Source organism: Miscanthus floridulus, chromosome 8 (assembly GCF_019320115.1).
Source record: "Miscanthus floridulus cultivar M001 chromosome 8, ASM1932011v1, whole genome shotgun sequence".
NCBI lineage: Eukaryota > Viridiplantae > Streptophyta > Magnoliopsida > Poales > Poaceae > Miscanthus > Miscanthus floridulus.
In genome coordinates this window covers 167970043-167988532 of record NC_089587.1, presented here as the reverse complement: position 1 = coordinate 167988532, position 18490 = coordinate 167970043, and the positions used below count along the sequence as shown (strand labels likewise).

Here is an 18490-nt window from a genome sequence, read left to right as displayed (position 1 = left end):
CCGATGATCTATGACAAAAACCGAAATTTTTGTGATAAAAAGCAATTTTTATGACGGTTTCGGATTTATCATAGAAGTGGATATTTCTAGTAGTTTTAGGAGGTTGACATACGGATCGAATAGTTTGGGGTAGCTGTCGAGCCTCCGAGCGTCGTGGTGCTTGGCTAAGCTAGACGGACGCATGACTCGGTGCTGGGATCCGATCTACTGTAGCCACCATCAGCTCTTGAATTCTTCGGAGTGCTTGGTGTCCTTCTTCGGTTGATGGTTGCGGCATCTCTGCCACCTCCCATAGAGCCTCGGCTAGGTTTGGCTTGGCTCTCGACGGCGGCAGGGCTGCCCGCAAGATATCATTGTAAACCCTGGTGGCCTCATGTCGCGATCTGCTCCTTGAGTTGGTGCTGGAGCCGCCTATTTTATTCCACCAACATGTCTTTGTGGTTGAGTACGAGATCCTAAGCACCCTAGCGGGTCTCGTAGGGTACCTCGTGGTCGAAGTCAAAGTGGTTGCGAGGGGACTGATCGGGGGTGCGCCACCCATTTTCCCCACAACCATTGAGATGATCGGGAACCATCATCATCAGTTCCCCACAACCAACCGAGTCGATGTTCTCGAGAAGTAGGTCACAGGTGTCGAGGAACTGAAGAAGCCCTATAGGGTGGTGAGTCCAGAGGTATCCGTGCCACGCCAGTTGGCGCTACGATCAGAGACGTCTGACTCCTCCTAGACGGTACCTCCCTGGCTGAGGTTGTGGATGACAACCCCGACAAAATGTGGGTCGAAGTCATCGTTGTTGCACTCCCAATGAGATTGATCTGAATTGTGACCTCCAGGTCCCTCGGTGCGAGGTTCAGTGAGTACCACCGTAGCTAGAGGAAGCTGAGTCGAGTAGATCATCGTCGTGTTCCTTAACCCAATTGGAAATTGAGAGGGAGCGCGATCAGGTAGCGATGTCGGATCTATTTTAGGGGTAGGATCCTCATCCATCTAGATCTAGAAAGAAATGTCAAGCTCATGCTCTCGACCGACTTCAGTGAACACATAGGCATGGAGGGTCAGATGGCGGGCAAGGGCAAGCGACCTTGCATCCACAGCCTCCTCCATTCTAGCGGCGTAAGCATAGACCGGAGGGGACTGTTCCTCCTTTTGCTCGAGCGTCTCAGGTTCCTGTAGGTGCAAGATGCCAAGCTGATGGGCGATGATGTCGAGCTTGCCAAAGGAGATCTTTTCGCCTGGCTGCATCTTCTCCGCATCATCGCCAAAGTTAAAGACAATATCCATCTGAAACACAATATGAATCTGTATGCAAAAGGCCCCTACCTGACATGCTCGGAAGATTTAGCTTCGGCAATATCTAGCAACTAATCGCGTAAGGTAAATCAGATGGTAGGACATGAGACAAGATTTATACTGCCCTAGTCCAGTCGGGGGTGATGCTGCTCTTCTTGTATTCGTTTGCTCGGTTACAGGGGTTGTTGCTCCTAGCTACGTAGTAGATGGGATGAAAGAGAATGAGTTGGATCCCGATCGCGAGGCCCCTACTCCCCCTTATATATGATCGGCTAACAGATTTATGCTATCGTCTAGATACGACGGTTCTAGCTAGATATTCTTGGTATGCCTTGATCTTCAAGTCGGTCGATCCGTCTGGTCCTCATGGGCCTCCTTCGCCATGGCCACTGGCCCGAAAGTTGGACGTGGTTGAATATACGAGCGGTGTGGGTACCCCTGGCCCATATATCCGACAAGCCACGTAGACTCCAGTTCTACTGCCACACTTACCAATCCAATGAGACACAAGTGAAAAGGTAGCTGTAGGTGAGACATTCGAGTGCAACAAAAATGAAGGTAGTCCTCTCATTGCAGCGAACTTTGTTAGTATACGAAGTACTAGTATTTTTTCTCCAGGTATACATCAAATTTGGTTGTGCTAATCTGTGTATTGACTTATATTATTGTAACTAGTCTACGTTGTCATTTTTTTTCAAATTATTGTGCAACTATTTGGTCCGCATGATGAACAATAGTGGTGGATAGAAACCCATGTCATATTTTATGCTCTCTTTTGTGTCTTTTGAGTGCAGAAACACAAAGTTGTTAGACTCTACTTTCTTCGTCCAAATATAGCAGACCTTGAACTTCAAATTCTGCTGTAGAAGCCGGTATATAACAACTTGGAAGGACAAATCCCAATAGGTTGAGGACAAAGATAACCAAGAATGTTCATGTGCCTATGATCTCGTGGTACCTTCACCAACGAGCTCAACTCTCTGTCTTCTCCGCGGACTTCTTGTGCCCAAAGCCAATAAACAACATTATCATTTCGCCTACAGTTGATTATAAGTTGTGGTGACTTATCAACCGCTAAAAAATAATGTAGATAAAACTTTATATATATACGATGTAAAGCAAATATCCCCCGTAAAACAAACTTCAAAACTAAATTTGAAATTTAAATTTTCGCAGGTAATGGAGATCAAATCCAACCTCCCCTTATATTAGTAGGTGAACAACGGCCTTTTAGTCTATTGTGTGCATATCAAACGTATCTTCTTGCAGACCATCTACACTGCTACTATCACACTGAAAAAGCTGGTAGAGATACTCGAGTAGTACAACAAAACGAATGCTGCATTCTATCACAACATCCCATCTCACACTTCATATCACCCCATCCCATCTGACACTTCCACCACTCCCCTGAACACCATGTGTGTAGGTTAGCTACCTTGCTGCCGTTCCCTCAGTGCCGCCGATGCACGCCGCCCCTCCATACAGCATCCCACTGGCTTCGACCCCCTCCTCTAAGCCTGCCACCTCCTCCTTTCCTTCGTTGCCATATCCATTGTTCCCTCGGTGCCGCCAATGCACCCCGCCCCTCCCTACGGCATCCCACTGGCTTCAATCCCCGTCCACTGAGTCTGTCGCCTCCTCCTCCTTTCCTTCGTTGCCATATCACCATGGCCGCCGCAATGCACCTTCTTCTTTTTTCTCTTGCCTTCTCGCTTTTGTTCGTGGACGCTCCTATTGATGGCCCCAATTGCCTATAGAAAGATGCCCAAGAACAACGAGGACTACGATGGAGTGTCATGTAGGCTCGATCTAGTCGACAACGTTATCTAAAGTGGAAGAGGATGCAGCTGCTCACGGGTAGATCCAAGCTGATCCAAGGAGAGGAACAAACCAAGAGCAACTCACCAGCCATGTACTTGCAACTCATCAACTACGGAGTGGTTTCTTCTAGCTCAAAGATCTAGCAGCTTGATGTAAATTTGTTGTTCCTTTTCTTTGATCTTCTAGGACTCGGTAGGGTAGAGTGTTAAACTTTTTGCTTCGTTTGGTTCCACGCTGCTCGAACCCCACAACCCATGTGGGTGTGGAAAACGTGTCGGCGAGGCCGGTGGCCGCGGCCATAGGCCTGCGAGGTGTTTGCAGCTTTGCGAGCTACCGCTAGCGCCATGTCACTTTCGGATTGGGGATGCGGGACACCAACATGCGCGAGCTGCTCCGCCTGGCCCAGCAGGCTCATTCATTTTCGTCAGAGGACATGCAGCGCATGTGGGGGCAGGGCAACCTTGGTTTGGTTGCTTCATCGATGCGACGAAACAGATCATCATGCTCTTGGAGCTCATGACTGGCCAGGGGTGGTGCGGCGTGGTGCCATGGCTGGGCCGATGGTTAGGCATCCAACGGTAGGAGAAGGCGAAGGTGTTGTTTGCTGCTACTGCTAGCCGGCGCTGAGGCTGATCAAACTAGCGCTGCAGACAACGCCATGGCCTAGTCGTGGTTTACTACTTCGAAATACTCCAGGGATTGCAATTTCCTATGCTTGATTGATGTGTTTGAAAGCTCCAGTGCAATTTTGTTTAACTTTTACTAATGATGTGTCCATGCTCATATAATTGTAGGATGGCATACCACTCTACCACCAATAGGTTTTATGATGCTTTTCACCACACCTCAATTTGGTTCGACGTGGTGTCATCCTTTTTTCCAAGTGGCATTCTATCTATTTGGTTGTGATAATTTCCTAGATGAGTTGGATTTGATCGTCGCTGAAGTATGTGGCTCGATGATTCTTCTGATTGGGCTCTACACATATGTGACCCGAAAGCAGGGCGGAGACCCTATACTTACTCAGACTATGAAGAACTGACACGTAAGTATATATATGATTGCTATCGCTAACTGCAATTACTCATATAAATTGAACCTAACATAGCACCAATATCATTATGAAAAGCTAACCCAATTTATTTATTGCACAATTCATGTTTATTCTTGCCTACTACCATGTATTTAGTCATTTGCTCAAATCTATATATGTTTTGCTCTAATTAACATGCCATATATATTGTTGTAGATATTGATGTTGATTATATGGTTTTGGGCGCCATGGTTGTTGTTCCTTGCACGGATAGATTTTGGTATCATCATACACAAATTCAGATGAATGATTGAGTCTAGAACATCTACGGATCACTATAGCAAAACTAGAGAGTGGGAAACTCTAGGAGAAATGACAACCGGAGTGATAAGCTGTTTAGGGGCAGCCATCCTCTTATTTATAGGACCTACTACACATCCCTAAAATGCCCATAGATATTTTGAGTGAACAATCCAACCCCTAGGGGCATTATGGTCTAACTCTTTCTCTATCGATCTGATGGCCACGCTTGTAACGACCCAAGTCGTTCCAATTTCAGCTCTTGAACAACGACCCTCTGAGAAATTCCTAATTTAATTCCCCAAGGACCTTGAGTGGTGTTTCATCGGTTTATGGATTCATCTATCAGAATTAGTGCTTCAATTCATGACTCAATCTAGCTAAGCTCATCAAGTCAACTCATGGTCAATGGCAGTCAACTAGGAACTTATACCGAGAAGTCCACTCTCAAAAGATGTAATCAAGATTCCTTATCCTTCTCGGAGTAACATATTGTCTATTGGATCACAAGATTGGCCCCAATGCCAAGTTGCCTAATCCCTAGCTTAATTTTTCCAAGATAGTGAATTGACGAAGTGTTCGACCATTTCAGCGGACAGTCCGCCAAAAACACAGAGACAACAAATTGAGTGGAGAGTGAGCTGATTTCCACTCATGTGGTGTGGCCCACATGTCAGCACGAATTGGAGGTATTTCCCAATAGCTGAACCTCAGCTCCACGCTTCTCCCCTCTCATTTCACTCACTCCCTCTCTCTCTCTCTAGAATGAAGAACAAGAGAAAGGAAAGGATGAACTAGAGTGAGAAAGTGGAAAAAGGAGAAGAAGGGAAGAGAGATCAAGCATGAAAAGGGCAGCAAGATCAGCCCTAGATCAAGAACTTGAGCTTCACCATATCCATATCTCATGGTTAACTCAAGAACTCCCTATTCTTGTTATCTTGAGCTCAATCCTCAAACCCTAACTCAAGTTTCTCTCCTTGCATGGATGGATCATGAGGATTGCAAGGTGCTTCATCATCCAAAGAGTAAGATCAAGAGTTGCTACAACTCAAACCTCTCAAGTTTTCCCTAGTTTCTCTCTCATATGAATTTATGGAATTTTTGCAAGAAATCTTGGAATCCATCTCTTTAGCTTGGAAGAAAGGATGCCAAGTGCTCAATCTTCAATCTTGGTGACAAGGAACTCACCAAAATCCCAAGCTAAAGTTGTCATGCCCAATCTCAATCTCTCTTTTATGGATTTCAAGATTAATCCTTGAATCACTAGTTGCACTTGCTAACCATAGCTCAAACCCTAGCTATCTTGAGCTAGCAAGCTACCTAAACCATCCTAGGAATATCTTGCACATGCATGAAACACCTATTCCTACATCTAGGTTCAAATCACCAAACCTCACTCGAAGAGTCATGGAACTTAGGTTCTATTGACAGTTTGATGGAGTGTCCATCAAACCCACGGAGAGTCCGGTAATCCCAAAACTTAACCAAATCCTACAGTCAGAACCTTTACACCCTCTCAGAGTAAAGTGGCAGAGTGTTCGGAGAGCATAGCGGAGAATCCGCCAAATTATAAAATTAGTTCCTTAAAAACCCGTAGCAACCAGTTTCCAGCGAAGTGTCCGTGGTAACTCACGGAGAGTCCGCCAATTTATAAGAATAGATTTCCAAAGAACCCGAGAGCTCCCAGTTCTTATCAGAGAGTCCATCAACTGGCATAGAGTTTCTGTCAAGAACTGTTCACCAGGAAAAACCAAGTCCCGAACCAACAGTGTTCCACGGAACAATCCGCAAATCATGAAGTGTCTATCATCTGTGACAGAAAGTCCGTCAACCTTTCCAAAGCTAAAATAGAGCCAGTTAGTCTCGGGAATCAATTCAGCGGAGTGTCCGCCACTTATAACGGAGTGTCCACCAAATGACAAAAGATGTTGTGTTGTTTAGAACAATACTCATGAGGTCAACAAACCTTAACCACACTAGGTAACAATTAGTGCAATAGTATGGTCTAGTTAGATGTCTCTTCCCAAGTTCCAAATCACAATCTCTACCTTTATCTCTTTATCGGATCATGTGGCTATCTCCAATCCTTGTATCCTCTCTTTCAGGTTTAGTTAGCTTATGAGGACCATGTATAAGTCATCATCGTCATCCTTAGTCATCGGGATGACATATTAGGCAGGCACCCCACTACTATGAACCCTATTTTGGTTACTTACTACTTGTCTCATTAAGAGTTATGCATTTCATTTGAAAATGATCAATAATTAAAATTGTTCTACTAAATTAGATGTACTCACCTAAGTAACCCTAGCCTTCACTTAACCAATGGGTTGGGATTCATTTAATGCTTAGTTCCTTATATTCGTTAGAAGTCGAGTGTGAGAAGGAAACTCACTCTCGCGCATGTAGGAGGCTTCACCAGGCTAATTTAATTATCAAAACTTGCTAGGGTGACAACTTACCTATTTGCTCAATTTGACTAAGGACCCACTCCAACTTAATATCTTAATTTTATGATCAATTTTGGTAATCTCTACTCATACGAGGGGTAAGGTCACTGTGAGTGTTGGATCTCAAGTGATATAGCTCATGGAATAATTAAGGGCCATTCATTGGGATAGTGAGTCCGAGTAACCACCCGTACAGATCACATGTCGCATATGGGGGTGACAAGCCAAGTAACTAATTGTGACTGGTCTATCCGTGAAACTGGCATGAAGGTGGCGCTGGGTAGATGGAATGAGCCGTTACCTGGGAAGCTATCAACACCCTTTCATGGATAGTCTTGGTCAGATTAGGGAAGGTTGGAGACATGAGGCAACTCTTACTCGAGCACGAGTATGGTGGTTCATCCTGTTCTCCGTGTGGATATAGTTGTACACCTCTACAGAGTTTATTTGAAAGCTTGATGTCCCTCGGGATGGAACCTTCGATTGTTCTTACTTCTAGACCCATTGTAGTGTTCGCCGATGATACTTGTTATGCGATGATTTATAATGCTAATCACCTTAATTAGGTTACTCATTACTCCTTGTCAAGAACTTGTAATTGCTACCTAATTTAATTTTGAGTCATGAGCATGTCATTCTTTAATAAACGCCATGCTTTTCTGTAAATGTATAAATGCCTGATAATTCTCTCTTGCATCCACCAAGTATTTATATGTTGGAATTAAGTCTCATGTGAGTACGAAATGTACTCATGGTGCTGTCGTTAAGTTATTTGCAGGTACTTCGGCTCGATGACAATTGAGCCGAGCTCAATAAGCCGAAGAATAGTAGACTCTGGAATGGGCGATTCCAATGTGAGCTGTAAGTTAACTCTAATGTTTGTGCATGAGTGCTTAGAAGAGATCAACCATAGAATGAGTTAATTTAATAAGTTGTAACTTCATTAACTCTGTGTTCGAATCATAATGATTACGACGGTTTTGAAATTAAATGTAACTTTTGTGTACGATAAATGAATTCACGTGATTGTTTGATAATTGGATTGTTATATGTCACTCAACCATTAAAAATATCGTGGAGAGGAGGTGCGCCTGGCACTCTGCTAGGGGCTTCGTGTCGGTCGGGACCGGTATAGGTTGGTCAAGAGGACGACACCTGTGCTTGTCAGGCAGATGGGAACACTCCCCCCCCAACAATGCTCACTTCACATATTTGCTTCGTAACCTTCACGATGATGCCACGTGTCACCCCCAATTCCTGCCGGAACCGCACTCGGGTTTTGAGGCCAAAACTCGGAAACTGTCCTACCAGTGGTTTTGAGGCCCAAACCACCAAACCGCTCGCGGATATGCTCGCCCCATGATCTCAACACGTGTCACCGTCGTCCTCGACCGCCTGATCGCCAAGTCCTCCAGTGCCTCCGCTTGACTAGCTCAACCGCCATCTTGACCCGGTCAATACGGTCCACTCCTCCATGTACACTTGTGCTCATTGGTGCCTCAGGTGTCAACCACCATGATCGGTCCTCCAGGTTCTCTGGTCCCTCGGTCCAAGCCCGACGTCCGTTCTTCACCGCTCCAGTCCATCGCCATGAACCCGCATGACCTTCACCTTCGCTGTCAACCATCGCCTCTGAGCTCCACACCTGCACACCACAAGCCAAGAGACATGTTTTCACAACCCAACTCATGCCTCAGTTAGTTCAACAACTCAACCCAAGACGCTACTCTAATTGACAATCACTCATCACAACTCGAGCCACATAGGCACATATCAACCATGTGTTTACAATCTCCCCCTGATGAGTCCATTGTCAACACCAAACACAAAAAAAAAATAAAAATAGAGAACTCGCTCAAATGACCAAAAGCCAGTGAAAAGCCAAAATGAGGTTATTTGAAATGAGCAAAGCTTGATCCCCAAAGACATGGGCAATGACTCGACGCAACCAAGCAAAAATACCTAGTCCTCAACAAGAGGCAGAAAGGGCTCAACACCACTAGCAAGAAATCAGAGCAACTTCGAAAACTCCTGAAACACTGCTAGCCCCTCCAGAAGAGGCAAAGGCTCAACACAACTAGCAAAAGCAGCTCAAATATGCAACTCTCCCTGGACAAATGCAAACTCTCACAAATGAATGCACTCTCAACAAGTTTTCCTCCTAGGGTGCTCTCCCCCTTAAGGTGGATTCTGTGTATATCTAATTCTTCCCCTTGTTGATACACGCACTCAGCAGCGAGCCTCCCAAAACTACAACTCCCCCTCAAAATATGTTATGTATGCAAGGGATGCAGAAAATACAGGAGCTTCAGGGGTATAGCAACCAGAATAAAAGATGCTCTAAGTGGTGATGTCCTATGAGTAAAGCAATAGATCCGTGTGCTAGCAAATGCTCAAACTGATTTTATGATACAAAGTGTGATGTTTAAACATTTGGATTAGTTTTAAGCAGTTTTAAGGAATAAGTTCACCACTAAAGATAACACATAGAAGGTATAAGCAGGAAATCAGGTGAACTACCTTAAACAGTGGTCAATCAACATGCCAAAGACGACCGTAAGACTTGTGTATAGCTAGACACATAATCAAGTAGGGCAGGTGGCTGCCTACGCAACTTCCATTCTAGTGCTAGGAGGATGGACCCTGCGCAAAACATCGGTGGCAGGCAACGTTGTCCTTATGATCTCGTGCTGCAGCTGCCTCGGAGAGGTTCCGATTCTTTCGATCTCAGGATGATCTCTTGGCCACGTGAACCTGATCTGGCGGATTTGTCCGAGGTTGGGCACCACCAGGCGCCAATCATCGGTGACGCCTAGTGACATCTTTTCTCTTACTTTCTGGGTCACAAAATATAACTCCACTTAGATTTGTAATGAATTTCGTAATGTTAATCGTATGTATCAATCTATATAAAAATACTAGATACCGATGGTCAAATTATGCAATAGCGCATATAGCTAGCTTTTTTATCATAATAATATTTTGATTTTTTTTTTTACTTAAACTTTTTTTTGTAAGTAGTTTTGTTTCTTTGTTTGATCACATGGAATAGGTAATCTCTCGTTGTTTGTCTTCACACGATGCTCTTATTCCACTGACCCAAGGTATAACTTGGGTGGCATGGAGTTACTGCACCAATAGGACCAGGGAGCCCATGGTCACCAAGATTGTGTGGCGCTGATCTCGCTCAACTCATGAAAGAGCTCGGGGGCGCGTTCTGCTTATTCACAAGTTCAGCATCCATGCTCACTCTGAAATCCATGAACACACTGTCGCACACTTCCTTACTCTGAAACCCGTGGATACATTACATTCTCAAAGCAAACATGGCATGCTCATATTACAAATGTAAGGCTGACAAGATTGATTGCCAACCACCAATCAGGGCTACGATAACTGATAACTCATTTGTGATAACAAACCAAAAAGGCAGACACAAACACAAGCGAACCGGAACAATGATCCATTATCTTTTCTCAACTCATGTCATGTCTACTTAAGGGGCAGGCCAGCTACAACCTCTGTTGCCTACTAAGCCAGCCTTATTTTAAAATTGTACATGTATGCAAAAGCTATAACCCCCCAAAGTTTAAAAATTATGGTATATGCACATTGCACAAATACAGACAAAGAATGCCTGCTAGCAGCTCATTCTTCGTCTTCGGTTTCCTCGTCGTCGCTGCTAGCAGCTCTGTTGTAGTTCCATCTATCCTCGACATTGTTGCCTGCCTCTTCCTCGGTCTCCTCGCTGTCATCCTCATACATCACTTTCCTCGGCCACTGCTGCTCCTCAGGGAGGTTCACAGCTGGCGACGGCGCTGCGTACCCTCCTTTGTGCTTGGGGATCTTGGCCGGTGGCATCCTAGTGGTGATGTCTGGCTTGCTCCTGTGGGAACTCTTTGAGATGCTGCGCTTTGAAGAGGCAGCGCCTTGTGGGCCACCATCCTGGTAGTGGTTGGGGTGTTCTTTTTTCAAATGGAGGTTCAGCTTGTACTCGTGGATGTATGCCTTGTCGCAACCATCGTAGGGGCAGACGTAAGGGCGCTCAGCTGAGGGAGCTGGAGGCGTTGCTGAGACCTTTGCTGGCTTAGGGGGCTGGTGTGGATCTCCAATTGCACTGTGGTTCATTGTGGACGCACCTGGATTCTGCAGGCCAACAGCCTATATTTGTCTCATTACAAAATTATTTCACAAGCAGAAATGCACACACAGTAACTGGTAAGAGATCTTACTTTCTCATGTTGTTGCCTGATATGAGCTCTTAATTTTGATTCTTGTGTAAATCTTCGGCCACATTCTGGGTACTGGCACACATGATAGTTATCCGCAGAATGTGTTTTCATGTGTGCCTTTAAATTAAAATCCAACGAAAAAGCCTGCAATAATCAAGGCACATGATATTAATAACACATATTGGCAGATAAAAACTAATAATAACAAATGCCAAAAGCTGCATTTATTTCACCAATTAGAAATATGGCATATCACATGCATTCTAGAAAGCTTCTAACGAGCCATGCAAAGATACCATACCACCAACAAAGAGTCTTGTCGGCACCACTCTGCTTGAGATTTTTCCTTACCCCGACAACAACAGAGCATTTTCAAGTATTTTAGGCTGTTTTGCACAAGGACAACACTACATATCTACTCCACGGTAGTTGCAAAACAACTATTATGAGCACAACCATTGTCTAAACATTAACTTTCTCTTTAGTATGTATATCAAAAACTTTGTGGAGTATGAAAAGGGGACCATAACTGAATCTTAACGCAACAAATGGAACAAAATTAAAAGATCAAACCTTTATAACAAAACATGGATACACCGAAAAAGAAATCAAGCATCAAACATCTCTATGTACAGTACAAATTTCTACTTCATAACTAAGTATTTCTAGTAACATGCTAGAAAAGAGAAAAGTACAAATTGCCTATGATTAGAAGAAACTACAGTCAGGAAATTAATAACAAGCACAATGGAGGGCCAGTGTGATTACCTTTCCACAACCTTCATGTGGGCACACAAAATTCTTTTCTCCTGTATGGATGAGAAAATGCCTTTTCAACTTAGAGCTATCTAAGAATTTCTGCAAAATCAGATTTAGCAGAAAAAAAAATTAGTCAAGCAACTGAAATAGAACCATGCCTTTGCAGACTGAAGATTACTCTCTGGGAGTCTGGGATGTGAGCAGGAATGATAAACAGTACCTTGCCACAGTTCTCATAGTGACAGATATATTGCCTCTCCCCATGAACATGAGCATGCTTCCTAAGAGCCCCTGCATCAAAAAATGTTTTCCCACATCCTTCGTAGCTGCATAGAAAGAGAACCTCAGAGTTCAGTTCAGGCGTTGCCGACTCTGCCCCCTGCTCCTTGTCCTTAGCCTTCAAAGCGGCCAGTCTATCCTCTATAAATAAATACAGTAATAATATTAACAAAAGAATGAAAAGATTAAGCTGAAGGAACAAGAAAGAATTCAACTACTTCATAGTTATTAACAGTAATAAAACAATCGGAATATCCAACAAAGAATTCCGCCTTCTTGTGTGTATTTGTCGGCAAATTGAGTGAGAACTTTATACTCTTCATAAATGCTCCATCCGTTCTAAATTTTAAGACGTTTTATCTTTTCTAGATACATAACCTTTGTTATGCATTTAGCTATACATTATATCTAGATACATAGTAAAAGCAATGTATCTATAAACAATGTTTTCTGATCGTCCGATTAATCGTCCTTATCGGTACTTAGCACTTGATTAGGCCCTCCGATTCGATCAGAGCGATCAGAAACCTGATCGTCCGATTAATCGTCGATTACTCGCGATTAATCGTCCGATTAGGTCTCTTTGCCGATCAGCACTAAATAGGCAGATGGGCTACTTCAGTTTACTGGGCTATATTTATTTGGGCCAGGCCCATTAGGGTTTCTCTTATATACCTCACCCCCACTCTTTCTCTCCTCAGTCCTCAGTACTCCTCACTCCCGCTGCGTGCAGCTGAGCTCCATCTCTTCCCTGCTGCGTGCATCTCACTCCCTCCTCCCTCCCTTCCAGTTCCAATCCAAGCAGCCCATCCGTGGATCTTCCCCGCTGCTTGCTGCTTCCTCCTCCCTTCTGCTGCAGGGTCACCTATTCTCTTCCCCACCTGCAGGCTGCAGGTCCAGGGAGCACGAAGATGAGCTCCTCCTCTAAAGGTGAGTCATTAAATCGGCTTTGTTCTGTCATTTCTGTCATCTCCTTTCCTCTGCACTATGCTCAAATCTTGATGCTTTGTTTCTTTGGCTCTTTGCTGAACTTGCGTAGATGAAAATCGAAGGCGGCAGCTTGCAGTGGAAGTCATCATGCCTGGGCCTAATCCTGAAGGAGGTGCTGGTGCAAGCTCATCAGTTGCATCAGGTGGTGCTGGTTCAGTATCCTCAGCTGCTCCAGATGTTTCAGCCCTTGTAGAAAAGGCTATAGCAGCACTGCTTCCAGAACTTGCTCAGCAGGCTAAAGATCCCAAGAGGAAGGCTCGATCTCAAGACCCAGGATGGAAGTATGGGTGGTGGCCAGATCCTACGAAGAAGGAATTTATTCAGTGCATTTTCTGTAAGAAGGTAGTGCCTGCAGGAATCGGTCGGTTCAAGATGCACCTTGCTGGGGGTTATGGGGATGCAGTGAAGTGCCCAAAACCACCTCCAATAGTCCAGCGAGAGATGACTGTTTACTTGAAGAAGAATACAAGGACTACAATTGTGGCACTTCCTGGAGATGGTGAACAAGAACAAGAAGCAAATGAAGAGGATGAAGTTACTGAAGTTGAACCAGCGAAAGTACCAAGTTCTGGGACAAGACTCAAGCGAGCACAATCAGAAGCAAAGAAGAAAATAGCTCAAGCTGCCATTACTTCCTTTGTGGTTGCGGGTCATACTAAAGCAGCAACTCAAAAGAACACCAACACCAAGTCAGTTAGTGCCATGCTTCGCAGGACACCAGAAGTAGTTACAGAAAGGCATAAATCCAAGACTTCTCAGCCCACTATAGAGCAGTGCACAAAGAAAGATAAAGAGGCTAAACAAATTGTTGATGATCATGTTGCTGATTTCTTCTATGAAAATGGTATACCATTCAATGTCATTAATTCGAGAAGTTGGGAGATAATGCTTGAGTCCATTGGGCAGTATGGACATGGGTACCGCTCACCAACCTATGCATGACATTAGGGAATCATTGCTTGAAAGGGCTGTCAACAGGACAGCAGAACTAAGAAAGAAGCATGAGGAGAGCTGGAAAGAATATGGCTGCACTCTCATGTCCGATGGTTGGACGGATACAAGCCACCGCCATATAATCAATTTTCTTGCCAACAGTCCAGCAGGGACCTTCTTCCTAGGTTCAGTGGATGCTTCAAGTGAGATAGCAAATGCACAAATGCTAGCTGATTTGTTGGAGCAGCAAGTTGACAAGATTGGGAAGGAATATGTGGTGCAGGTTGTCACAGACAATGGGGCCAACTTTAAGGCAGCGGAAAGGATTCTAATGGAGAGGATCCCAGATTTGTTTTGGACACCTTGTGCTGCCCATTGTCTGAATTTGTTGCTTGCAAGACATTGGTGAGATAAAGGAATTCAACAATGCCATCAATTGGGGCAAGAAAGTGTGCAGATTTCTATACAAGCATGGGAGGATACTTGATCTAATGAGACAGAAGATAGGTGGAGATCTTGTGAGACCAGCTGTGACTCTATTTGCTACTTCTTACCTAACATTGGCAAGTATGTACAAGCACAAGAATGGCTTGAGAGCTTTAGTTGTTAGTGAAGAATGGCAGGCTAACAGTCTGTCTAACAGTAGTGAAGGCAAACAAGTTGAGGATATTGTCCTTTCCATGCCTTTTTGGAATAGAGTAGAGTGTTGCTTGAGAGCTTCACAGCCCCTTCTCGTCGCTCTAAGGATTGCAGATGGGGATGAGACACCAGCAGCTCCTAAGATCATGGCAGCCATGGATCATGCAAAGACCACCATCAAAGATTCTTTAAAAGCTAAAACCGACTTGCTTAAAGAAGTAATGAAGCGCTATGATAATAGGTGGGAAAACCAAATGCAGCAGAAGTTGTATGGGGCAGCCCTATTCTTGAATCCAGGCAAGTTCTTTGCCTTAAGAGAGAAAGACACGAGAAAAGCTGCAAGGCTAAGGATCATGTTCAATGAAATTTTATACAAAATGGTGGCGGATGACAGTGAACAATCCAAGATTTCTCGTCAAGCTGATGATTATGAACAGTCTGAAGGTGAAGGCTTCTCAATGCCATTAGCAATAAGGGACAGAGACAAAAAGAACCCTAGTAAGTTTTGGATATTTTAAAACCTTCAATCCTTCTCAATATTTGTTTTGTTATGACCTGATTATTAGGTAATTGTGTTTCAGTTCGCTGGTGGAATTCCTATGGTGGCTACTCATTTGAGCTCCAAAGTCTAAGCAAAGAAAATTATTAGTCTTTGCTGCTCTGCATCAGGTTGTGAGCGTAATTGGAGTGTTTTTTCCATGCAAGTACCACTACTAGTTCGAAGTAAAATCAATTATGTATTTGCGATATTGCTTGCAAACCAATGTGTTGTTCATTATTTTTTATGCAGTTCCACACCAAAAAGAGGAACAGATTAGAGCACAAGAGGTTAAATAAATTGGTCTATGTCAGTTACAACAAAAAGATGTCAAACAGGTTTCAAAAAATCAGAGAGCTTGGTTGCAAAGGACAGAAGAGCAACCCTCTCAGCGCTAGATGAATTTCAGTGGAATAATGAATGGGTGGATGAGGATTGTGAGGAATCGACTTGGGCTGTTGTTGATGAAGCTATTGGTGCATCTGAGAATCTACAGGGCCGCAACTTGCCTAGGGCTGCTGCTGCTCGTGCAGCAAGCCTCTGTCAGCCAGATGTATACCACGAAGCGTCCAAGGACTGCTGCAGCTGTAGCTGCAGCTCCAGATAGCATTGATGATGAAGATGATGACCATGAAGCACAAGTTCAGCCAGATGCATCTAATGCTGAAGTAGGAATGGAGGTGGATGGAGACTCGGGTGGAGATGGAGGAGAAGGCTTCAATTTGGATGATGATTTGCTTATTTAGATTTAGATGGCTGCTGAATGCTGATTGAATGGCAGCTAGTGTTATCTTAAAAACTCTGAATGTTGTTTGCAGTGTTTAATTATTTAGTTTGTAGTATGTACTCAGTACTCGTACTATATTAAGTAAGCTGTGGACTATGCTAGTTTTCGTAATTCCTACTTTTCTGGATCTGGATTGAGTATGTGCTGCTGTAATACTGTCAGTCTATCACACTATTCTTTTGCATCTACTTACTCAAGTTATCTATTATTCCTGCAGAAAATCAGCAAACATATGGAGGCTAGGACAAGAATATGGAGTCAGATCTCATAGGTAAGTAACCAACTAACTAGAAATATGCTCGATGTCTACTATATAAATATATAGTATATGGTATATTATATATATACCATCATATATGATATATACTTATATAGTCCTGCACTCCTGCTATATGTTGGACGATTATATGGACGATTAGACCGATCAGAGGTCGATTAATCGTCCTGATCGTCCTAATCGGTACCAGACCGATTAGGAACGATAAGCCGATCAGAAAACATTGTCTATAAAAGCCAAAACGTCTTATAATTTAGAATGGGGAGAGTAAGTTGGGTTACATTGTCCAAACCAGTTAGGAGTCAGCAATCCAAAAAAAACACATTGGTATGCTGGTGACAGAATGTACTAAGTTTTCCTCTAGTTTCAACTGAACTTACCACTCTTACTTGGAGACTAACAAGCAATCAAGCATATATATGTATTGCCTCTACTGAAATCTCAATTTTTTTGAGTGGAACTAAACAATCATCCTTCCGTGCGCTGCAGAAGTATTACAATTTAGAAATATGTGATGCAATCAGTACAAGAAACATGAAAAGACTTGGCTTGATCCACCGGTCTTGTACAGGCCTCTCAAGTAATTGGGAATTCGCATGGATATGGATGAATCGCTGGTGAAAAGCACCAGAGAGGGCAGTTCTCAGTGCAAAACATGACTATGACATGACAGTACAGTCACAGAATAAAAGGCTGCGTTTTGACAACAGCAGCAGCAGCAGCAAGCAATCAGCGGGCGCAGCGTACCTCGCACCCACTTGTAGAGCGTGCAGGGGCCTCCGGCGACGACCAGATCTTGCGGGACCCTGACGAGACAACAGGTCAGATGGAAATCGAAGAGCGGGACTAACGAGGGGAGGAGGGGGACTGTCAGAGCCATCGGACGGGCAAGTGGTCAACTCACCACTCCTTCACCCAGCGGTAACGGCGGCGGGCGACCTGCATCTCCGGACGCGGCGGGGGCAGAGAGCCGGCGGGCGGCAGCGGAGGAGAGGGGGAGCGCTAGGGATTGGGGACCGTGGAAGAAAAGGGGAGCGTGGAGGGGTGGGTAGGAAGACTAGGAGGAGCACGAGGCGGAGTCGTCCTTGGTGCGATAGGATTGGGCATGGTGGTGACCGCCCCGCCCCAGGCTCCGCGAGGAGATAGATGTATGGCTATGGATGCCATGCCCGACTCGGCGACTCCCAGCGCCGTCCGACTCCTAGCTTAACACGGTGGGGTGGGGCATCTGATGGCTCGAGGCACCGCGTTTCTTCTGCCTTTTTCGGGGCGTGCGCTGGTGTGCTTCGTCTTCCGTGGTGCGGAACAATGGGGGTTTGCCGTCTACTACGGAAAGAGTAGGAGGCCGATAGGGTTAGAAAAGCAAATGGGCATAAATTAAAAAAAAACATAAATTTTGCCAAAAAAAAAAAGGAACATCGACATTCTCATCTACAATTTACAAAAAAAATTATCAACTTCAACTTTCTATGAGCGTATATAAAACAACAAATGCCTATACCGTGGGTCCATACAATGCCCTAACGTAGATGAGGCTATGTGGGCCCATTGATAGAAAAATAAAAATTAATCACACCAAAAGTTCTAGTACCCATTTATTAGCAGCTTGTTCATTTGGTCGTAAACAATCGTGGATTATAAGTCAGAACAGTATTTTTCTTTACACCAAACCAGCCAGCAGTAATAATCCACGATCATTTTAGTCGAAACGAATAGGCCGTACAACATCTTGGGAGTCTTCAGCTACTCCAAGAACGTCATCGTTCGTACATCATCAGGCTTGGTACGCGGTGTTCGTCACACTCCTTTCTTTTCATATTGCTCAATTCTGTTACTCTTCTATTCGTTGTTGTTCTTACTAATTGACCATGTGCATGCATTCCCAGCGAGTGCTCTTCAACCTGTGCCCTCGTGGGCAAGCTCATCGAGTTCGGGTTCACATCGTCTGCGGAGTCTCTCATTCTTCTGCGAAGACTCCACAAATATCTTTTCTGTCATTTCGTTGCACGAGCCTCAGCAAAAAAACATCGCCAACTCTACTTCCACGGCTCCACCCCTCTAACTCCGCCTACGTTGTTCGCCCAGCTCCTGCCTCCCCTTCCCCTCTCTCTCTCTCTCTCTCACTCCCTCTCCCTCTCCCTCTCCCTCTTTCCCCACG

At 44.4% G+C, this 18490-nt stretch overlaps 1 protein-coding gene across 2 annotated transcripts; it reads right to left on the bottom strand.

The window, feature by feature from the left end:
- Positions 1 to 10286: 10286 nt before the first annotated feature.
- On the bottom strand, positions 10287 to 17645 carry LOC136477504 (zinc finger transcription factor YY1-like). Of its 2 annotated transcripts, none has more exons than XM_066475687.1 (6): positions 17237 to 17645; positions 17080 to 17138; positions 12110 to 12309; positions 11899 to 11988; positions 11131 to 11274; positions 10287 to 11059 (listed from the first exon to the last, which is right to left on the bottom strand). In XM_066475687.1, exons 1-6 carry the CDS (start codon positions 17275 to 17277, stop codon positions 10547 to 10549), a joined length of 1047 nt encoding a protein of 348 aa, XP_066331784.1. In that variant the 5' UTR covers positions 17278 to 17645; the 3' UTR covers positions 10287 to 10546. The 2 variants fall into 2 exon arrangements, with proteins under 2 accessions (XP_066331784.1, XP_066331786.1); XM_066475689.1 differs by having other exon boundaries at positions 10287 to 11044.
- Positions 17646 to 18490: the final 845 nt, after the last annotated feature.

Excerpts from the sequence above, each read along its gene's own strand:
- LOC136477504 (XM_066475687.1), bottom strand. The coding sequence starts at position 17,277 with ATGCAGGTCGCCCGCCGCCGTTACCGCTGGGTGAAGGAGTG. Across the intron at positions 12,310-17,079 it reads GCTCTACAAGTGGGTGCGAG|AGGATAGACTGGCCGCTTTG; the intron begins GTACGCTGCGCC and ends ATTTATTTATAG. Across the intron at positions 11,060-11,130 it reads TCAGGCAACAACATGAGAAA|GCTGTTGGCCTGCAGAATCC; the intron begins GTAAGATCTCTT and ends AGACAAATATAG.